We start from the raw sequence: 21808 nt of genomic DNA, 5'->3' as shown, positions 1-21808 counted from the left end.
TGTAGAAGCAATAAGGAGCAGCAAGTTGTCACTGCATACTGGGAACAGTGTTAACATGAAGGAAAATTAACTCTCTTTCCTCTTCGCTAAGGGGAAAACAATCTCCATCTGTTCTCAGGTGATGTGGAAATCTACTTAGCTGTTTTTCAAGGTTCTCAAGATAGTGGTCCAGAGAAGCGTATCCTGATTCTAGTTCTAAATGATAACATGAGAGTTTCAAGGCCTATTTGTTGTACCAAGACTCTATAAGCACAAAAAGTGCCAGCAAAATACAGTTTCAATGAAACTGTTGGGTTTTCATGTAAATGCAATGAAGTTGTTTTGTCTGAAATCTCAAAACCATTAAGGCCCTTATTTATGTGATAAACATATTCCATTTTATTCCTTTTATTGTTTTGCAGCAGGAAGCAAGTGATAATCTCTCCAAATTTAATTATGAAAAGAAGCCCCATGAACTCATGGAAGCCACTGGTGTGATACTTATCTGATGTAGATCATAATAAGCACAACTCGGCATCACTGTATGTTTTTATTTACATATGTAAATATAGCTCTTTGATATATATATATTTATCTATCTCTTTGCATTGTAAACACACAACCAAGCATCACTTTATTTGACTTCTTTCTGGAAAAAAAGCAGGCCAGAAGATAAAAATAAACAATGACCCTACTTGTGTATGTAGTTATTTTCAGAATAAAGCAATCTTTCATCATCTTCCCCAAACGTTTGAAGGATGGATAGAGAGCAAGTTTTAAAAAAAGGGAGAGAGAAAGAGTCAGAAAAGCCACAAGTCAGTTATGTCTTATGCGGGTTGCCCAAAGGCCAGTCCCCTACATACTACGCCTGAAAGAGAGTTCAACCCAGACAACAGCTGTAAGGGACAGCATGTGGGGTGAGAAAATAATAGAACGGAGGAGAATTAGGTAGAATATGTGCGCTCAGGAGAAGAGAGAAGTTAAATAAGTATTACTGTGGCATTCAGAATATTTTTCCTTGATTTGGGGAGAAAAAAGTAAAAAGGGTTATACTATATTAGACTGAATTAAGTAAACAAGCTACCAGTCTGGGGAGGGCCATTTATGAAGGTGAATTCCAAATTAAGATGCAGAATAAATCACACAGATGAACTGCAAGATGCACCAGCACCAGGTGCAAGGGACTGAGCACATAAAGGGAGAATGAGATGTGGTCCTAGCCCTGCTGGAACTCACTCTTGAGTGGAGAGATGTGACAAGGAAAGGAATGATTACCAAACAATTCCATTATAACAGTGCTTCAGGAAAATGCCATGTGACTGCTACTGAGAGTAGGGAATTTAACATCTACTTAAATTTTTTAATGGGATGGGGGAGCCACAATTTGAAATAAATGCAATCATATGGCTAGGAAAGAAGGGGGTCAAGTTCCATGAATAATTCATTACTTAGAGAGACATTCAAGCTCTGTTTCTTCCCTACCTCTTCACAGCAGCTTTAACCTATTTTGTGCAGCAACTGACTTATTTCTCTGATATATTGTAGACTTAATGTATAAGAAAGGGTTCTGACCAATTTTTATGACATGCTGACTTGGCAAATTGTGCTCCTAACATAATGTAGTGTTCTAGGAAAGGGAAGTAATTTAAGGAACTTGTACACAAAGAAAAATTCCTTCAGTGCTTCACATATCTTCTGAATTCACTGAAGAGACAAGGAGTTTGTTATGAATTTGAGGTTGGGCACCTAATTGACAACACAGTAAACCTGATGAGAAATCCCCAAGGGTGGCTGGGGACGACTCACCAGGTCCCTCATGCAGAATTTAAAATCGTTATGCCAGAACTCTTCCTTGGATGACTGCATGGAAGGGGCAAGATAATTCCCCACCCCCTGCTACTTCTCCTTTGTCCCTCCCTTTCCATGGTCAAATGATGCTTGAACACCACCTTAAAGTATTCATTGCTGTATGACGATGTTTTCCCTTCAGTAGCATACAAAAGATAAAATACCCTTATATTTCCATGAGATTAAAAACTAGGAAATTTGGTATACTAAAATCTTGATTAATGGAAATACTCTGGTTAACTCAGTGATAACTAGAAATTTTTCCTTATTTTGTTTTGTTCATTTGTTATTAGTCAAAAGGTATAATAAAAAGTCACTGAAAAATATTTTCCTATTATTTGATGGTTCACAATCTTGTGCTGCTTCAGATTAACATCAGTTATGACTGCAGAGCACGACAGAATTAGCAGGTAGGAGGCTCGTTTGGAACAGAAGTGACTCAGGGCACTCTCTGGATGTTATTTCGGGAAACAATCCCAAATATTTCCCTATTTAATTAGCATACACTACTGGGTAGCAGAATTACAGCTAACAGACAATTCCATTTCATTAGATGCATTTTGCTATATTTGTATTTCAATTACAAAGACCATCTAAAAATATTAAGTGATTAAAACAGTACTTCTGTATCTCTCAGAATTTAAAAGCATTTGGAATTGTTTCAGTCTGGTCATTCTTATATGGAATGTATGCAGAATCATTTCTTTGAACATGTTTCCAATGGTCTTTTTGAACAATTTTAATAAATATTTTCATGAGTCCTAGATTCTACATTTCTTCATAACTTTGGAATAACTCATAGATCACAACACAATGTATTAGTCACCAAACAAATCAAATATTTATTTTGCAATGTCTCTTTAATGCATGGCTGCAGACTGTGTAGAATATAAAGTAGTCTTAAGACACAACTGTTTGTGAAAATTATATGTGGGTTTATATGCTGTCCTTTCAAAAAAGTACTTAAGATAGTTACATTGGGTAGCTGCAACTTGCCCTGAGAGACATGGAGTTTGTTACGAATTTGAGGTTGGGCACCTAATTGACAACACAGTAAGCCTGATGAGAAATCCACAAGGGTGGCTGGGGATGACTCACCAGGTCCCTCATACAGAATTTAAAATCTTTATGCCAGAACTCTTCCTTGGACGACTGCATGGAACGGGCAAGATAATTTCCCACCCCCTGCTATTTCTCATTTGTCCTTCCCTTCCCATGCTGCCCTCTCTCTTTGCTTCACTTAGGAGCCAACATACAACACACAATCATCAAAGCCTCAGACCAGGCTGCTGGTCACAGCTAGTCAGAGTTTGCATTTTAGTAGACCTACTTGTTTTGTGATTTTCTTTAAATACATTTGATGCTTGTATTTCCAATTCACTGACAATCCACTTTATAAACTGAGCATTTCTGTTTTATGACCAGTTGTGGATAAAGGCAGGACTTATTAAACTTACTAAAGGCAGTACTGTTTCCATCTGATCTGTTTCTATCTGATCAAAACAATTCAGTGGCTGGGATGCTCCTGCTTTTGAAGCTACTAAGTCACTGTTGTCTTTGTCTTCTTCGACTGGGCCGATTACGTATCATAAGGAAAGATGCACGTGGGCTGCAAAGTCTCAGTCGTCATTGTGCCAAACTGCAGGGGAAACGCTAAAATTTCATTCTCCATTTAACAAATATTTATTGATGGTTTTTTAGAGCTAGCTGTTCCTGGGCACATAACCTAATCAATATTTACATCCCTAACACCCACACTATGCCTGATGCACAGCAGGCTCACAGTAACGTGTGATAAGCAGATCGATAAAGAAGAAATGATTGTCTGTGAGGAATTTATGAAGTGTTTGCTCTCTTGCCTGTGAAACAAGACACAAAGACATCAAAAGTTAAATGATAATATATGATAAGACACAGCCCCACAAGGAACAGAAGGATTCTAGGGATGCCAGTGATCCTGTGGTTCCATCTCCTTGGCAACACTGCCATCAGAGGCATGGAAGAGGTTCTGCCAATGAAAGGACACAGCCAGCGTGGCCTGCTCTGATAGCACCACAGAGCCCTGCACTCTGGGATTCTGCAGGGAAGGTTTCTGGCATGGTTCTGGTACTGGTCCACACAGGGAAGAAGGCAAAGGGCAGGCACACGGCAGTCCAAGGCTGAGCTTAGGACAGTTGAGAAGAAGCTCAGCATGGATGGGAGTGGAAAGTTGGCAGGAGAGACCCAAGACCAAAGTCAGGGAGGTGATGGGAAGTAAGGATGGAGAGCACTAGCCTGGTATATAACTGTGCTGTATAACAGCCTAAGCAAATAGAAACATAGTTGATGACGGTTCTTCATCTACTCTAGGATTTTCCATAAAGTATCAGTTCTCTCAAGTAAGTGAGATGCCTGGTCAAATATACAATTTTCACATCTCTGGTCCTAGCATGAGACTTTATTACAACACTCAGATATTTTTAAAACAGATGAAATGGTCATACTGATTTTTCTCCCTAGATGGTAAACACATCTTGTAATACCTTGAGCAAACAATCTTTTTATTTTTTCTCTTCCCCCAGCAAAGGCTTCTCTGCAGGGATTGGGAAGGAGGGAAGGAACACTTAAGATATTAATTCTGTGTAGAGAGCGTTACTAGGACAATGCACTTTGTTTTTTTTGTCTTTTTTTTTTTGAGACAGAGTCTTGCTCTGTTGGCCAGGCTGGAGTGCAGTGGCACAATCTTGGCTCACTGCAACCTCTGCCTCCCGGGTTCTGGCAATTTTATCCTGCCTCAGCCTCCCTAGTAGCTGGGATTACAGGCGTGTGCCACCATGCCTGGCTAATTTTTGTATTTTTAGTAGAGATGGGGTTTCACCATGTTGGCCAGGCCAGTCTCGAACTCCTGACCTCAGGTAATCTGCCCTCCTCAGCCTCCCAAAGTGCTGGGATTACAGACGCGAGCCACTGCAACCGGCTGGCGACAATGCATTTTTTTGTTGATTCAAGTCACAAAAGGAAAAAGCCTACTTAATCGAGAGCATATTCTGTTCTCCCTTCCCAATATTAAGAGTAATTGCCTGAGGTCAGGAGTTTGAGACCAGCCTGGTCAACCTGGTGAAACCCCATCTCTACTAAATATACAAAAATTAGCTGGGCATGGTGGTGGGTGCCTGTAATCCCAGCTACTCGAGAGGCTGAGGCAGGAGAATCACTTGAACCCAGGAGGCGGAGGTTGTAGTGAGCCGAGATCGTGCCACTGTACTCCAGCTTGGGCGACAGAGCAAGACTCCATATCAAAAAAAGAAAAAAAAAAAAGAGTAATTGCATGTTTTTTTTTTGTGCCTAAAGTGGACAACAGTTTTAAAGACTATTCCAAGTCTGAATGCATTTAGTACTTCACTCCACCCACACTGCCTTATTACTCACGAGACTAATTTTTAATGGCTTAGCTAGAGAGTTGGCAAGTCTCTTCTGCAAGAGACCAGAAAGCAAACACTTTAGGCTTTATGGGCCATAACCCTGTCACAACTACTCAGCCATGCCACTGTAGCAGAAAGCAGCCAAAGACAATTTTAATAGATGGGCAAGGCTGTGTTCCAATAAAACTTTACTGATACAAACAGACAGTGGGCTGCTTTGTCCTACAGGCCATACTTTGTGGACCTCTGGTCTAGCCCTTCAATCCTGAAATTACATTAAAATTTTTATGTTCATCTGAAAGAGACATCTCAACACACATTATTTCCATCTAACTCTTTCACATCCTGTGAAGGTATTAACCAATGCTTATAGATGTAAGAATTACTAAAAACACACCAAAATACCTTACGCCCAAAAGATATCAGGTTTCATCCTTCAAATCTTTCTAATATATTTAACATAGACCAGCACCAAGGCAAATTTCAGAGCAAATTTGTCAAGGGATTGCATGAAAAGTCAGGTTTTTCAAATGTGTGAAGTCTGAGACTAATCTGTTCCTTATCAACAATTCAGAAAAGCATATAAGCCATGCCACTTTGGTAAAATACATTTTGAAAAATAAATCAGATAAAAAGCTAATCTTCTCCTACATGTCTAGATGAATTTCAAATCTTACAATGGAAAATGGTAAAAGGATGATTGAGTCTCCTCTGTAACTTTTTTTTTTTTTTTTTTTTTGAGGAGGAGTCTGGCTCTGTCTCCAGGCAGGAGTGCAGTGGTGCGATCTCGGCTCACTGCAACCTCTGCCTCCCAGGTTCTAGTGATTCTCCTGCCTCAGCCTCCTGAGTAGCTGGGATTACAGGCGCATGTCACCACACCTGGCTAATTTTTGTATTTTTAGTAGGGATGGGGTTTCAACATGTTGGTCAGGCTGGTCTCAAACTCCTGACCTTGTGATCCGCCCACCTCGGCCTCCCAAAGTGCTGGGATTACAGGCATGAGTCACCATGCCCAGCCAACTTTTTTTTTTTTAGTTGTAGAAATCTTCAGAGAGAACAAATCCACAGATAATTCCCCTACTTTTCAGTGAAGAGATCAACAGAAAGCAACGTTCTGAGAAGACAGATGCTTCTGTCCGAACAGTAGCTGACTAGTAAAGGTACGTATTTGACTCTAACCCTCCTGTAGCCAAGGCCTTGGCACTTCATGGGACATGACTGGAGATGTGGAAAATCATTATCTGGCCACAGGAAGAGGTTCTGGTGACAGTGGTATGCCCATTCACTTGGGATTTGTGAGAATATGGCAAACTGGTACAGTTTCAATATTACATGCTCACTGACTACTGAGAACAGAAGCCACTAAAATGAGGCAGTTTAAGTCTCATAATTGGATAGACCATTTTAGAATTTTATTTCAGATGTATCTATGGTTATGATTCCTTAATATAGACTAGTGGGAGGTTATAAAATATAATAAGAACTTCTGACCACTTGGCTATAATGGGAATTTATATCTTTAACAGTAACAGCACATTTTGAAAAATGCCTAATATTTATAGAGAATTTTATAGTTTGTAAAATACTGTTACACTTGATCCTTAACATTTTTGGCAAGGTAGGTAAAGTATTTACCATTATTTTACCAATGAGGACATAAGTGCAGAGAAATCACACATCTGGTCTTCAGACACTGTGGGAGGAGAAATCTGACTCAAAACAAGCAGCCTTTCTAGCCACTGTACCATGCCACTTCTCTTTCAGCATCTTTGTGAATTTTCTCCTTTCTTTACCAGATTCTAATGTATCACTGATAGATGATAACGTTTGCAATATGTTATCTTCACTGGGGCAGAATGACAGAGGCAATTATTTTTAAATGACTATTTTTTATTGAACTACCACCAAAAATGTATCTCATCAAATGCTTTATGGCCTTAAATAAGAGAATACTGTATTGTAGAAAGGACAAATGGAACATAGTAAGCACTTGTTGAATTGAACTGATATTAGGAGACCAGAGTCCAAGAGCCCAGTGAATCATTGACTAATTGAATCTGCTTTCTCTGAGTATTAAGGGAGAAACTGCACCTATCTTACTTCACAAAGATTTAAGGAAATCAACTAAGAAAATGGACATGAGACCATTTATAATTAAAGAGTACCTAATTCACTTAACAAATACTTACTGAGTAGCCACTGTAATGCACTGTTGATGGATGTTATAATGAGTTTGAGTACAATCCATGCCATATTAAAACCACAGCTTTTACGGGAAATTGTTAGGAATGTAGAGATTACACATAAGTGGACTATGAGGGAGAGATGCAGATCAATGAAAACTGTAACAGCTTACAATGACGGGTAGATTTACTCTCAAAAAGGATCAGATCACTGACTGTGTGACTACAAAATAAAGGCTACAATGCATAGATTTTTGAGTTGAGGAGAGCTAACTAGACATGACTTTCCAGAAATTTAAATACAAGAGAAAATATTTAAACTTTTAACACTTTGAGTGATGGCAAGTAGGTGGGGCACCAGTGATTGCTTGTTTGATAATAGTAGTGCAACATGTATCCAATATATATCATTGAAGCTTTTGAATACTGACTACAAACCCAAATCTTTAAAAGTATATGATAAATAAAGACTTGGCTAAAATTTGATCTTGACTATATACAGCACCATCTGGGAAAAATAAGTATGTACTTGAAAAAGATACTGATATGAAAGTCTGTTGTTAATTGTATCAACAGTGAAACTACCTGATTCTACAGATGTCATTTAATAAAGGAACAATCAAATTATTTAAGGATGTGTTAGGAAAGAATTCCTACCAGATAAATCCTGAGAGACCCACTAAATATTTGACTATTTGATAAAACTGGTAAAGCAGTAAGACTCTTGATATAGTAAACCTATTCATACGTTTGCTCAGGTTTTAGCAAAAAGATATGTAATTACGGAAGAAGAATGTTGCTACAGAGAACAGGAAATACAGACACATTATCTTGGCTTCTAGGATGGTCATATTATGAAGTTACAATTTCAGAGTTTCATATGTTAGTAAAATGTGAGAAGATGATGCTTCTACAAAGATTACCATCACGCGTACCTGGAGGAAACCCATAACAGTATTAACAAGATTATTTCACAGTCATTATATGACATAATCACACAAGTACTGATTCAAAATAACAAGGTATTATTAAGACAAATGGTAGAGAAAACTACATTTTGAAGAACTGATGTAATGTTCCCAGATGATTTGATACAATAAAATTCAGAATCAGAAAAGACAAGCCTGAAAGCCAGAGAAAAACATGACTGAAGGAATTTACAATGTTTATCTTGATGAAGGTAATAGGAAAGGGGGGAGTAAGAATTTTTGGATTTTTTTGTTTTTTGAATACTTGCTGGGCTGAGGTACAGAACAGGAATTAGACACTGTATATCGTTCCAGGGTCAGAACTAGGACAAAAAGGCAGAAAATATTGGGAGGTAAACTGTGACAGCCTGGAGCAGAACTCTCTAATAATGGCCACTGTGTGCAACTGGAAGGGACTGTCTTTAGAGGTGTAGGGTTTCCTTCCACTGGAATTATTCATGTGGTAGCTGAATTATTTGACAACAAAGGTCTCTTCCCCCATCATATTCTACTTATCTCTCAATCCTGGAAAGACTGTGAACAAGAAAAAGCAAAGCAAGGGATTCTGTGGTGAGGCTGTGGGCAGTGTAGTGATGGGCAAGAAGAGGAGTTGCCACTTTCTTTATCCTCCCCTCCAAAATAGGGTCATTAAACAGGTCAGCAGGGCCAACAGCAGCACAGAGTGGATACAAAAATTGCACTTTCTGGGGTAAGCCATGTCCTAGGAACAGCCAGGCCAGGCATTGGCTGGAACCATCTACACAGGGAGGCCACAGAGGACAGTGATATCATCAGGAAGGAACAGTGGAGAGATCGGTTTTGGTGACCGGTGTGTGGGAGGGTTGCATCCCAGATGTCCTCTGGACAGAAATAATCAACACTCCCTTGGACAGCATCCCAGCTTGGAGAGAAGGGGAAAGGGCTGTGCAAACGTGTCTCACCTCCTGGCTTATTAGACAGGATGAAGAGTTCCCAGGCAGGACAAATGAGTCAACCTAGGAAGCAGGCCACAGATAAAATATAGTGTGATTCCAAGAGGTGGGAATGAATGAAAGCCAGTAAAGGGCAGTAAGTGAGGAATGTGACAAACACAAGTTTGCTTCGTTAGAGTTACGTGCTGAAGATGATCATAATAAAAGCAATAGCCAACCGAGAAATGGTGTGAGGATGACTGAATATCCACACACATAAGAATTAACTTGGATACCTACCTTCCACAATACACAAAAATCACCCCAAAACACAGCATAGGCCTAAATGGAAGAGTTAAAACTAGAAAACTCCTAGGAAAAAAAAACAGGAGTAAATCTTCATGACTTTGGATTTGACAATGGTTTCTTATGACATCAAAAACACAAGTGACAAAAGAAAAAATAGACAAACTTTATCAAATCTAAAAGCTTCTATGCTTCAAAGGACATCATCAAGGAAGTGAAAGACAACCCTCAGTAAGGGAGAAAACATTTGCAAATTACATATCGGATAAGTCCTTTATATATAATATACATTATTATATTCATCATTCAGATATATAATCGTAAATAAACTTTTACAACAATAAAAAGACAAATAACCAAATTACAAATGGGTAAAGAATTTGAAATGCAAATCAAAACTACAATAAGATACCATTTAATATTCACTAAAATGAATACAATACAAAAAAATAGTAAGTGTTGGCCAGTAAGTAGAGAAAGTAGAACTCTCATACATTGCTGGTCAGATGTAAAATGGTGCTGCAACTTTGTAAAAGAGTTTGGTGGGCTGGGTGCAGTGGCTCATACCTGCAATACCAGCACTTTGGGAAGCCTAGGCTGGAGGATTGCTTGAGGCCAGGAGTTCAAGACTAGCCTAAGCAATGTAGTGAGACCCCGTCTCTACAAATAAATAAATAAATCAGCTGGGTATTGTGGCAGATACCTGTAGTCCTAGCTACCCGAGAAGCTGAGGCAGGAGAATCACTTGAGCGCAGGAGTTCAAGGCTGCAATGAGCTATGATGGCACCACTGTAGCCCAGCCTGGCCAACAGAGCAAGACCCCGTTTTCTTTTTTTTTTTAAACACTACCAAGTGTTCTTTTTCTTTAGTTTTTTTTTTTTTTAAACAAACAAACAAACAAAAAACTAAAGTAAAAGAACATTTGGTAGTTCTTCAAAAAGTTAGAGTTACAATGTAATCCAGCAGTTCCATTCCTAAGCATATGCCTATGAGAACTGAAAATGTGTGTTCACACAACAGCTTGTATACAAACATTAATAGCAGCATTATTCACAATAGCCAAACAGTGGAAACAATCCTGAAGTCTGTCACCTGAGGAATGGATAAATAAAATGTGGTATATCCATATAATAAAATATTATTCACCAATAAGAAAGAATGAAGTACTGATACATGCTACAACATGGATAAACCTTGAAAACATCAGGAAGCTGAAAGAACTCAGTTACAAAAGATCACATATTGCATGAAACCATTTATATAAAATGACCACAAAATGTAAGTTCACAGATACAGAAAGCAGGTTAGTGGTTGCCAGGGGATGGTAGGAGGGAAGAATGAGGAGTGACTGGCAGCGCAATAAGTTTGTTTACAGCAGCATCAACACACGTACATCAGTAATGAATGCATTGTGCTATGGTGTTGTCATAGGAACTTTTTGAGTCTATTATAATCTTGTAGGATCACTGTCATATATGCGGTCCATCAATGGCCACGAAGCGTAGCTATATGGTACATAACTGTATTTCTGGAAGCTACAATTTGCTTATGGTGAGGTTAAATCTTTCTATAATTTTGTCATTTATATTTTTCTGAACCGTACCTATTCAGAGCCACTCCAAATACTTTATTGAGTTATTGTTCTTTTTTTCCTACTCATTTCCTAAGAGGTCTTTCTTTTCATGTTAAATAAACAATCTCACTTAACAAGCCAATACTTACGTAGCAATTACTATGAACCTGACATGTTTCTTAGCTCTATAGAGACATAAAATCACTTAATATTTACAACAATGCTGTGAGTGGGCATCATCATCATTCCTATTTAAGAGATGAGGAAACTTCAGCACAAAGGTGTTAAGCAGTGGAGGCAGGATTTGAACCCACGCACACTGGTCCAAACGTCCCAGCTAACCAGTATACTATCCTGACTCGTACAGACGCAGCAAACAGCAGACTTAAGAATGTCAATCAAGATACTCAGACCCCAGAAAATGTGTCGAATCTGGTCACTGTAAAAGACTGTGATAGTTGTTCTTTTCTGGAACTGCACTGTCCAATAAGATAGCCACGTGTGTCTACTGAGCACTTGAAATGTAGTTAAACTAAATCTAGATGTGTGGTAATGTGAAATATACATTGAATTTCAAAGATTTAGTATAAATTAAAAGACCGTAGATACTCAAAACATTTTAATATTAATGTGTTGATATGTTAAAATAGTATTTTGGGCCAGGCATGGTGGCTCATGACTAATCCCAGCACTTTGGGAGGCCGAGGCAGGTGGATCACTTGAGGTCAGGAGTTTGAGACCAGCCTGGCCAACATGGTGAAACCCCGTCTCTACTAAAAAAAAAAAAAATTAGACCGGGCATGGCGGTGCATGCTGTAGTCTCAGCTACTTGAGGCCGAAGAATCACTTGAACCTGGGAGGCAGAGATTGCAGTGAGCCGAGATCACGCCACTGCACTCCAGCCTGGGCGACAGGGCAAGACTCTGTCTTAAAAAATATATATATACTATTTTGAATATACTGAGTTAAATGTGTTATTTAAATGCAAATCACCTTTAGTATGGCTAATAGAAAATACTGTATTACTATAAAGCCTGCATTATATTTCTGTTGGACAGGGTTGTTCTAGAAGGATGTATTGTGACTGGAAGAGAAGTCTGGAGGAGCAGTGCATGGTTCTTAAAAGACTAATCATGGTGTATGCTGTCTTTGAGGACCATGGATTGCTGATATAACAGAGAATAAGCCAAGTGTTACTAAACCCATCAATTACCAATATTCTGATGACTCATGATGAATTCAAATATAGTCAAGAGGAACCTGGAAGGTATTGTTGGTGAATCCAAAGAAATGGGTTGAAAACAAGAAGGAATATAGGGCAGGGGAAATAATTTTGTTTCTTCTACCTAAAGCACAGTCTTTGAAGGAGAAATAGGTCTATGAAATGCTTCTTAAAACTAAAGTCTGATCTACCTCCATTACACCTTACCCTGTACAGGTGAGTCACTATTTCACACACACACTCTATTTGCTATAATGTATAATTTAGCCAACAGAGCTCCTCAGTAAATGCAACAAAACTATTTAAATATTGATAATCCATCTATATTACCTATGTCCAGTAAATGTTTGGAAAAAAAAATTATAATCTCTGGCCTCCCCCACCCCATACCCCAAATTATAAACCAGAATATTAAAAGGACCTGTAGGAATTCAACTGCAAATGCCCCAAGGGCAGCCCTATGTCTAACTGAATTATCAGCATTACCAGTACCATCCCAGTGCTGGTAATGCAGCAAATGCCCAGTAAATTTTCACTAAATACACACAAAAAATGGCAGCTCATTGGAATTTTAAAGGCCACACCTAAACAATATGGAAAAGGCAAAGAATGGATATTCTAGACTGGTAAAGCTTACTGTTGTAGATGGCTAATCACACAGATGGGGGCAAGTACTTAGAATGAAGACCCAGGAGTGAGCAAAGGTTTTCTAAAATCTGACTTCACATTCTTTTTCTGACTCTGCCTCTATCTGTGCAGGGAGTGACTCAACAGAGTAAATCCTGAATTCCTTAAGACCTTTGACAAAGCTCTTTTATGTACCTTAAACAAGGTGGGGAAATGGCAGACATGACGATCTAACAGTTAGAAGGCTTAGTAATGAGTAGAAAAATCATACAGGAAGATTGGTGTTTGGGGGACTGAGGTCAACCTAAAGAAATTCTTCAGGGGTAGACCAGGAATCCCTCTTGGTCAACATTTTTCTTCAGTAAGTTGGAAGAAACATGAAAGGCATATTTGCCAAGTAATACAAAGCTGGAAGAGACTTTGGATATAATTCAAAGACTATTTGGTTAGAATGGTATACAGCTAATGAAAATAACTATCTAGGATAGTGGTTTTCAAACTTTAACATGCAGCAGAATCATCAGGAAGGCTTATTAAAACACATTCATTGCCAGGACTCATCTCCAGAGTTTCTCACTCAGTAGGCCTGGGGTGGGGCCAAGAATGTGCATTTCTAACAGGTTCTTAGGTGATGCTGCTGCCGCTAATCCAGGGACAACCCTCTGCGAACCCCTGGTACAGGAGATTCCTGTCATATACTTGTTTGCAACACCATGGTTTCTTTCTTAATTCCAACCTTCACAGCTGAGGTTCTTGAGTCATATTCTAGACTAGTGCCTTCTATGACAGATGGCTTTCTGTGGCTTCAGAACCCATGCAAACCACATCCTTTTCCAACTATCCTGTGGAAATCATTAGTAAAGAGTGCAACCCTCTTCTGGAAGATGAAAGCAAGCTGCTTCTTGAGGTATTTCCCCTCCCCGCCAATATATTTAAACCTCTAAATACTTATGGTAAAATTCAAAAGGAAAGTGGTTCAGAAAGCTTATTTGGAAAGGGTGGTTCTATCAGGAAGGAGACTGGCATACTCACCAGAGAGGAAATATACCCAGTCGTGTGGTGATAAAAACCACGGCAAACATAACAAACAGGAGATCACACATTTTCTGAAACTTGGCATAATTTGCCATTTTGGCAGCCTATGAAAGAAAGGAATGTGATATATTAATGTAGTTAAACTGATAATAAAAAGCTTCTTTCAATATGCATGAATCTCCTATAAGATATACCTTACCAGATACATAAAATTGCCTGTGACTGAAATGTCATACATCATGCATCAGTATTTATAAATTATAAGTTGAGTGAAAGGCAGCATTAGCCGTAAGTAGAATTTCTGACTGTTACAGATTTAATAAAATATTCAGCAACCTGAAAAATTCGTTTGTATGGTTGATTTCAGAAAAATAGAGAGAAAAATAAGAAATTCTTGCATCACAGATGATACTAGCAAGCCAGAGACACCAAAGCAGAAATCTGGCATAACAGTTCAAACAGAATTGCTGGACAATCCTTTAAACCTTTTTATGAATCTCAAATACTGGGGCCACAAACTTTATATAGAATATACGGAGCTTTTCTGCATTTTTCTCCCTTTCTCCTTAAAATTATAGGTTTTCTTTAAACAGGCACAAGGAGTACTCTGGGGAGATGCTTTTCTGGCTTATTCTCATGAACTTAGAAATGAAGAAAGTGTCAAGATCATGTCATTTCAACTAATCCATTTAGGTAGAATTTTCAAAGTTACATGAATGGGTCATTTTTAGATGAAAGCCACTAATGTTCAAAGGGTCTGTGAAAAGTACTCTCGTAATTTATGACAGTGATTTAAGTGAAGACTTTTTATATTATAAATTAGTCTAGGGAAGAAATCACATCCCTTTCTCTACCATCTACTTTTTTTACAGATGATGCTAAAAACAGGTGAGACTGAACACATAATTTTGCTTAATCATCTCTTTTTACATTTTTGCATAGAATTCACAGCACCTACACACAGGGTTATAAATTGATGATGCCTTCTGAATTTATAACATTATTTTCTACTTCTTGGAAATTTAAATTAACTGAGTCAGATTTGAAAAGATTGTTGACATTATCCACAGAAGCTATAATTTAAAAGCTTTAAATAAAGCACAAAGCTATGAGAGGAATGTATTCCTAAGGGGAAATATCTATTAACTGGGTGGAAGTTAGGATGATAAGCTTTTAATTTCATGAACACTTCAGGTGTAACACCATAAATTATGTTAAAAGGTACCTTCTACCTTCTTCTGGCTAGGTAAATCATAAAATTTTTCTTTTATATTTTTTCACCAGTATTCAATAAATAAGCTTTAAACACAAACTTTTTAGAAATGTCTAGGCCATAAGATAACATGTTGAGGAGCTGACAGGTGACCTATCTCATTAATTGAATACTCTAAGTGTTATTTATTTTATAATGTTAAAGAGAATCTAGGTGATGAAGAACATTTGTTTTTAAGCCACATGACTGAGATTTCTGAATTTTTTTTTTCTGGATACAAGTGGAACTTAGAAATTTTCTGAATCATGGCACTACCAAACATCATCCCAGCCATTTCCACAGGCAATGAAGTTGGCTAATTGTATAGGATTGATTGTACAGCCTTAGGTTGCAGCATAAATTTCTATATTCAAGCAAACTTAAGATTTAACCAAATGGTAACTCATTTCCAGGGGATTGCCCTTATACTAATTATATTTGTCCTATTAAAAAATATGTTGAATAGAGGTTAGTTTGAATCACTTAAAAATCATAGCAACAAATTATCGTTGGACTTACCTAGCCCATTAGGTCTATTTTTCTGTTTCGTTAACACTAAAGGACCAGAGTTTTTAACAAAGTGCTGTATATACCTCAAACCTTAATTGCCTTTATAGTAGATTCAAATTTTATAGCATAGAATTCTGCTTATATTGCAATAACAAGTCATTATTTGAGGGCATGTCTAGTCTACATTCACAGTATAGTAAATGCTTCAAAGGTGGCAAAACAAAGCACTTAAAGCAAAACGGTGGGCCTAAAGGAAAAAAAAAATCAGAATTCAGATCAGATTGTAAGAACCATTTCTACGTAGGCTTTGTACTCTTATAAGGTAATTCTGACCAGTTATATTAATTTCTTAATATAAAATGCAAAGACTTTAATTATTAACATTATTGAGTATGACTCTTCACAGGAGCCATAGTTAAAAGTAAATATCACATCACAATTTTCCTTGGGATTTTTCCTTTTGAAATATGCTAGAACATATTTATTTTACCACTTTAAGAATTCTAAATAATAGTAACCAATTCATATGTAACCAATATTTCCACAGATATCCCTTATACTTACATATATAGAAAACACAGTTTCTACATAAAATTTGCAATTCATATGCCCTTTTCACTGTAAAAACCTTAGGTAAATGTGTATGGCAATAAAAATGATGACCCCTACTTAATTTTACTGGGATGTACAGTTTCCATTAGTAACTAAACTGAGTTTTACAAAATTTCCCAATAAATTAGGGTAAAAGTTAAAACACACAAAACAAAACCTAATCAAATAATGATTTTCCTTTGTAAAATCATTCATTTCTTAAGTATAGAACAGTAAAGGTTTTCAGCATTTTATTAACAACTTTTTTTTGTATAAAAGTTTACATACTAATTTAGAATCTCATTTTCACCAGCTTAACCTACAAAGAAACACTCTGCAGTTTCAATGTAGTTATTTACTATTGTTCCCAAGCACCATCTAACATAACATTGAAGAGCTAATGAGATTGGGGACTTCCTAAATTTTGGATTTTGTATTCTTAAAGATGAAAGAAAACTTTTACCTCCAGAAGAGCATCAGCTGAATCATGAAGACAAAGGACCAGCGTTCCTACTCGGGCCATATTGTTGACATATGAAAAGGTAATCAAGAAAATAGATACAAGGTGGTGCAGGAACATAATGCCAAAGTCCTTGAGGGAAGAAGAAACATCCATATTAGAGTTTAGCAACTTCATATTTCCATTTAGCCATTCAGCCACTGAACCAGTATTTACTGAGAACCTCCACAAACCTAGCACTGAGGATGAATAAGGTATGAATAAGCTGTAACTGTTATCCTCCAGGAGTCCATCACGTGTTGGGAGAGACACACAGGAGATCAGTGGAAGCCCAAGATCAAGGCTCTGGCAGATTTGGTGTCTGGAGAGGACCCACTTCCTGGTTCATAGATGGTGACTTCTAGCTGTGTCATCATATGGCAAAAAGGGCAAAGCACTTCTTTAGGGTCACAGGAGATAGGAGGACATCAGTGACTACCAAGAATGCCATCAATGCCAGGACAAAGACCATATCATAAAGAGTGCTTTGTACCAAGCCAAATAATTTGAAGCTATGGGAGAAATCACTACATAATTTCAAGAAAAGAAGGGCACTACTTGCATTTGAACTTTAGGAAGATCTTTGGGGCAACTATACAGGTTTAACTGGACCACTTCTCTGACTACTAATGATTGGGGTTTCGGAAGGTATTGGCTGTGTCTTTGACTAGGGTGTGGCATCTATGAAGGGACAGTAGGTTAAGGTCAGAGGAAAAGGGCATCATATGGCTCCCAGCCCAGGCAATCCACTGCCTACAGAATGGTTGATAAGCCATGTAGCAAGGTTTAAAGTGGTGCTGTGGTCTAAATATTTGTGTGCCCACCAAATTCATGTTAAAATCTTAATGCTCAAGGCGATAATATTAGGAGGTGGGGCATTTGGGAGGTAATTAGGGCATGAGGCCAGAACCCTCATGATAGGATTAATGCCCTTGTAAAACGGACCCCAGAGAGCTGCTTTGCCCCTTCCACCATACGAAGACACAGCTAGAAGGCATCATCTATGAATCAGGAAATGGGCCCTCATCAGATACCGAATCTGCCAGAGCCTTGATCTTGGACTTCCCAGCCTCTGGAACTATAAGAAATCAATTTCTGTTATTTACAGGACTCCAAATCTACAGTATTTTGCTGCAGCAGCCCAAATGGACTAAGACGGGGGTGATTGTTTTCTGTTATCTCAGATTTCTTGGAATGTGCATCTCAGTGTTAGCATCCTTCTCCCAGAATATGCCTGTTGGGATACTAAAATAAGAATCCTACCATGTTGGCTTTTCTGATAGGACCTACACAAACAAGCTCTGAATTTTTAAAAATTGTTTTATGTTAGATTCAGGGGGGTACATATGCATGCTTGTTACTTAGGTATACTGCATACCGGTGGGGATTGAAGCCCTGAATTTTAATCACTATCTGTCCATAGACATCAGAAAAAAATATATTTTGCAGAAACAACAGTAAATTGACCATCCTTATTTTGGTCGGCTTCAAGGGAACCTCATCTTGGCCTCAGTGAAGATTGTTCTTTTCTGACATTATCTCCTGACCATCTGGACATGGTTTGTTGTGATATGGAATTTCTGTTGCTTAGAAATATAGTCTCTCTTTTACTCATACTTTTATCTAATCTATATATTTCTCTCAGAGTAAGTCTGAATTTCTTTGAGACTTAAATGCCAAGACTGACCCTAATGTTGCTCTATTTGAAGCCTCTGGAGGAAGAGGACTATTCCCCATAGACCGTTCATCTAGAGTAGATTTATTTGAATCTCTCTCTCTCTAGGGGAGACAGCAAGAAAATGAAAAGCATATCCAAAAACTGACGTATGAGCAGATCGTGATTATGAAAAAGCACAACATGTAGGTTAAATCTAGGGGAGTAAACCTAAATTTTTATCTTGAAAAGTCAATATTCATATGGTCATTTATTCATTAAAAATAGTGACTGAGCATTTACTATGCTCTAGACAGTTCTAGGCTTTGAGGATGAATAAGTAAGCAAACTAGACAAATACTTTTGCCCTTGTGGAACTTGTATATTCTAGTAGGGGAGAACAGACAAAAAATATAAGTAAAGGATCTCTTACAGTAGAAGGTCAAAATGTGCTATGGGGGAAAAAGAAGCAATCATGATAAGAAAGGTGAGGAGTCCTGGTTGCTGGGGGAGACAGATTATAATAGTACACAGAGGGGCTAGACCAGGGCAGGCTTCTCTAAGAAGGTGACTTAAAGATGATGAGGAAGCTAGTCTTACAGACAGATGGGGAGAAAATATTCAAGCCAGAGAAAACAACCAAGGCAAAGGCATTATCCATCATGCTCTTTCTATCCTGATGTGTTCAAGGAATAGTGAGGAGGTGAGTATGGCTGGAGTCAAGTAAGGAGAGACGTGTAGAAGCCAGAGCAGCAACATTACAGATTTTAAAAATTAGTAGCTTCTTCTTATCTATTACCACTATTTAAAAAATATATTTTAACTTTGTTGAATAAAAAGTAATCACTCTACTATTTAATCCCTGATATGTAACTGTTCTACGTAGCATTTGTATTCAGATATAAATTGGGAAATTAAGGGTCAAGAATAAAATTATTTCTGGGGTTGTAAGGACTTAATTTTATCTATCATATTGGAATAGGTACAAAGCACTTATAAGTACTCTCTAATACTACTCGTAGTCATGAAAATGAAACAGGGCTAGGTTTTTATTCTTACAGATGTCTTCATAAACTCCTTCCTACAACATTCCCTTGGGACTATTCCTGTTTGTTCTGAGAATCAGTGTGGGTGACAGTGCTAAGGTTGGTGGATGTTCAGCCAAGCTGAACATCTGGTTTACAAAGGCAACAGAAACTAGATTAGGTAGACTTCTCAGTTCCTTGTGAATTCGACTTAATCTACCCAAGGGGAAGGAGGAGGCCCCTAGTGGTGTCTCTTTTTCTGAAGTGCCTTGTACTTTTCCTCTGTAACCCTTTAGCTCTCATGGCTCCTGCCCTGGTTCCTGATTCACTGGGTGACAGCCACTTTCTTCTGGACCCCCACTTACCTATCCTGGACCCTCACTTACCTATCCACCTTTCCACAACTCAGAGAGACCTCTGTCTCTAATTTCTATTGTCCAATTCAGTTCAGTTATTATTTTTTTGTTTGGTTTGTCTGTGGTTAAGGCAATTTCTATTTTAAACATAAGTGCAAGAATGTTAAAACCAGGGTCTTATCGACAGGACCAGACTCCTGAAAAATGTAGGTGTCTTGAACAATTATGGAACACCTATTTCATAAGAGCCAATTTGTAATCCAACTCTAATTAATTTTGTCATTTTTGGTAGGGGTAATTTCCTAACTATATAAAAAAAATTTTTTTTTTTTTTGAGACAGAGTCTCGCTCTGTTACTCAGGCTGGAGTACAATGGTGGGATCTCAGCTCACTGCAACCTCTGCCTCCTGGGTTCAAGCCATTCTTGTGCCTCAGCCACCCAAGTAGCTGGGATTACAGGTGTGCGCCACCACGCCCAGCTAATTTTTGTATTTTCAGTAGAGACAGGGTTTCACCATGTTGGCCAGACTGGTCTTGAACACCTGACCTCAAGTGATCCACCTGCCTCAGCCTCCCGAAGTGCTAGGATTACAGGCGTGAGCCACTGAGTCTGGCTATCTATACGATTAAGAGACTGGATCAGGTTATTTTTATGCTGTCAATTCTATAATTCTAGGCTTCATAGCCACAGTGATTAAATACTTTAAGTCTTTACTAATTTCATATTTGTTTATATGTGGCGGGGAGCGAGTGTGGGAGAGCCCACACATGCACCCTCTTTATTTAGCAGCTGAGTAGCTGGTGATGTCACTACAGGTTAGGGTTTGAAAAGTCAACTTCAACAACTTTAATTGCTTAAATGATTCTGCCTACAGCTTAGTGAACATGTCCAGAGGTTATTTTCTACCCTGGAAAGTGCCTAACATTTATGGACAACCATACATATTGATTTACTGCTAGGATAAACAGTATATTAGTTTCCTAAATAAGGTCAGATAATTTAAGAAATGAAGTGCAACGATTTCTCTTATTTTCAATTAACCGAGTCTCCAAACAGCATGACACATTGATGGTAGATTCCACTGTCAGGGGAATCATGCATCTTCCAACAGTTAATTCTAACTGCCCACGGCAGAACTGAGCATTGAGAACGCAGTGGCCTAAGAACCTACCACTATATTCCTTCCTCTAGACTCACATTTACATCTAGTTCTCAGCTCACTGGCAGAAAAGAAATGATGACCATACTCTGAGTTTAATAAGTGATTATGTACAGGTGCAACTTACCAGTTTTACCTACTTCTGAAATTCTGATGTCTTTGCAGTTAGTACCTAAGGTTTTCTTAAATCATTAAAGTTAGACAATACCAAAATGCCTTAGACATACAATAAAAATTGCACTGATAATGTTTTCCACTGAAAGATAAAATCTGTTCTCTCCAAGCTGTTACTTATCAGATTCCATCATGTGGAGTATAGTGTTCTACCAGATAATAACTACTTCAAAACAATGGATCCATTAAAGTAGAGCTTACCTTTCAACTAATATTTTAAACTGTTTCCTAAACATAATCAAATGAAAACACACTGCTTAATTCAGAAATTCACTGAGTTTATATCTGCTATGCTTAATACACAGATTTCAAAGTTTAACCAGCTGAATACCTAAAAAGAACAATACTTTCCACATTTTCTATTGTTCAGCTCTGAGTGATTGCTCTTGGCTCACTCAAGGGAACAAGGGTTTTTCTCTATTTAATTTTAAAATGAATAAATATAAATTGATTAAAACACTTATGGAGGATTAGTACCATTTTATAATTAAGTTTCCTGAGATGTATCTGATATAACGTCAATAAACAACCCAA

General features: G+C 38.0%; 1 protein-coding gene across 2 annotated transcripts in view; it reads right to left on the bottom strand.

Annotated features, from left to right (window-relative positions):
- CERS6 (ceramide synthase 6) overlaps window positions 1-21808 on the bottom strand; it is a 327054-nt gene that overhangs the window by 41305 nt on the left and 263941 nt on the right. For both annotated transcript variants that reach the window (XM_054477374.2, XM_054477375.2), the window contains exons 7-8: window positions 16870-16998; window positions 14051-14157 (exon numbers count right to left, since the gene is read on the bottom strand). In XM_054477374.2, coding sequence (XP_054333349.1) covers window positions 14051-14157; window positions 16870-16998 — 236 coding nt within the window. The remainder of the gene's footprint in view (window positions 1-14050; window positions 14158-16869; window positions 16999-21808) is intronic.

Source organism: Pongo pygmaeus, chromosome 11 (assembly GCF_028885625.2).
Source record: "Pongo pygmaeus isolate AG05252 chromosome 11, NHGRI_mPonPyg2-v2.0_pri, whole genome shotgun sequence".
In the NCBI taxonomy this organism is placed as follows: domain Eukaryota; kingdom Metazoa; phylum Chordata; class Mammalia; order Primates; family Hominidae; genus Pongo; species Pongo pygmaeus.
This window is presented reverse-complemented; position numbering and strand designations above follow the sequence as displayed.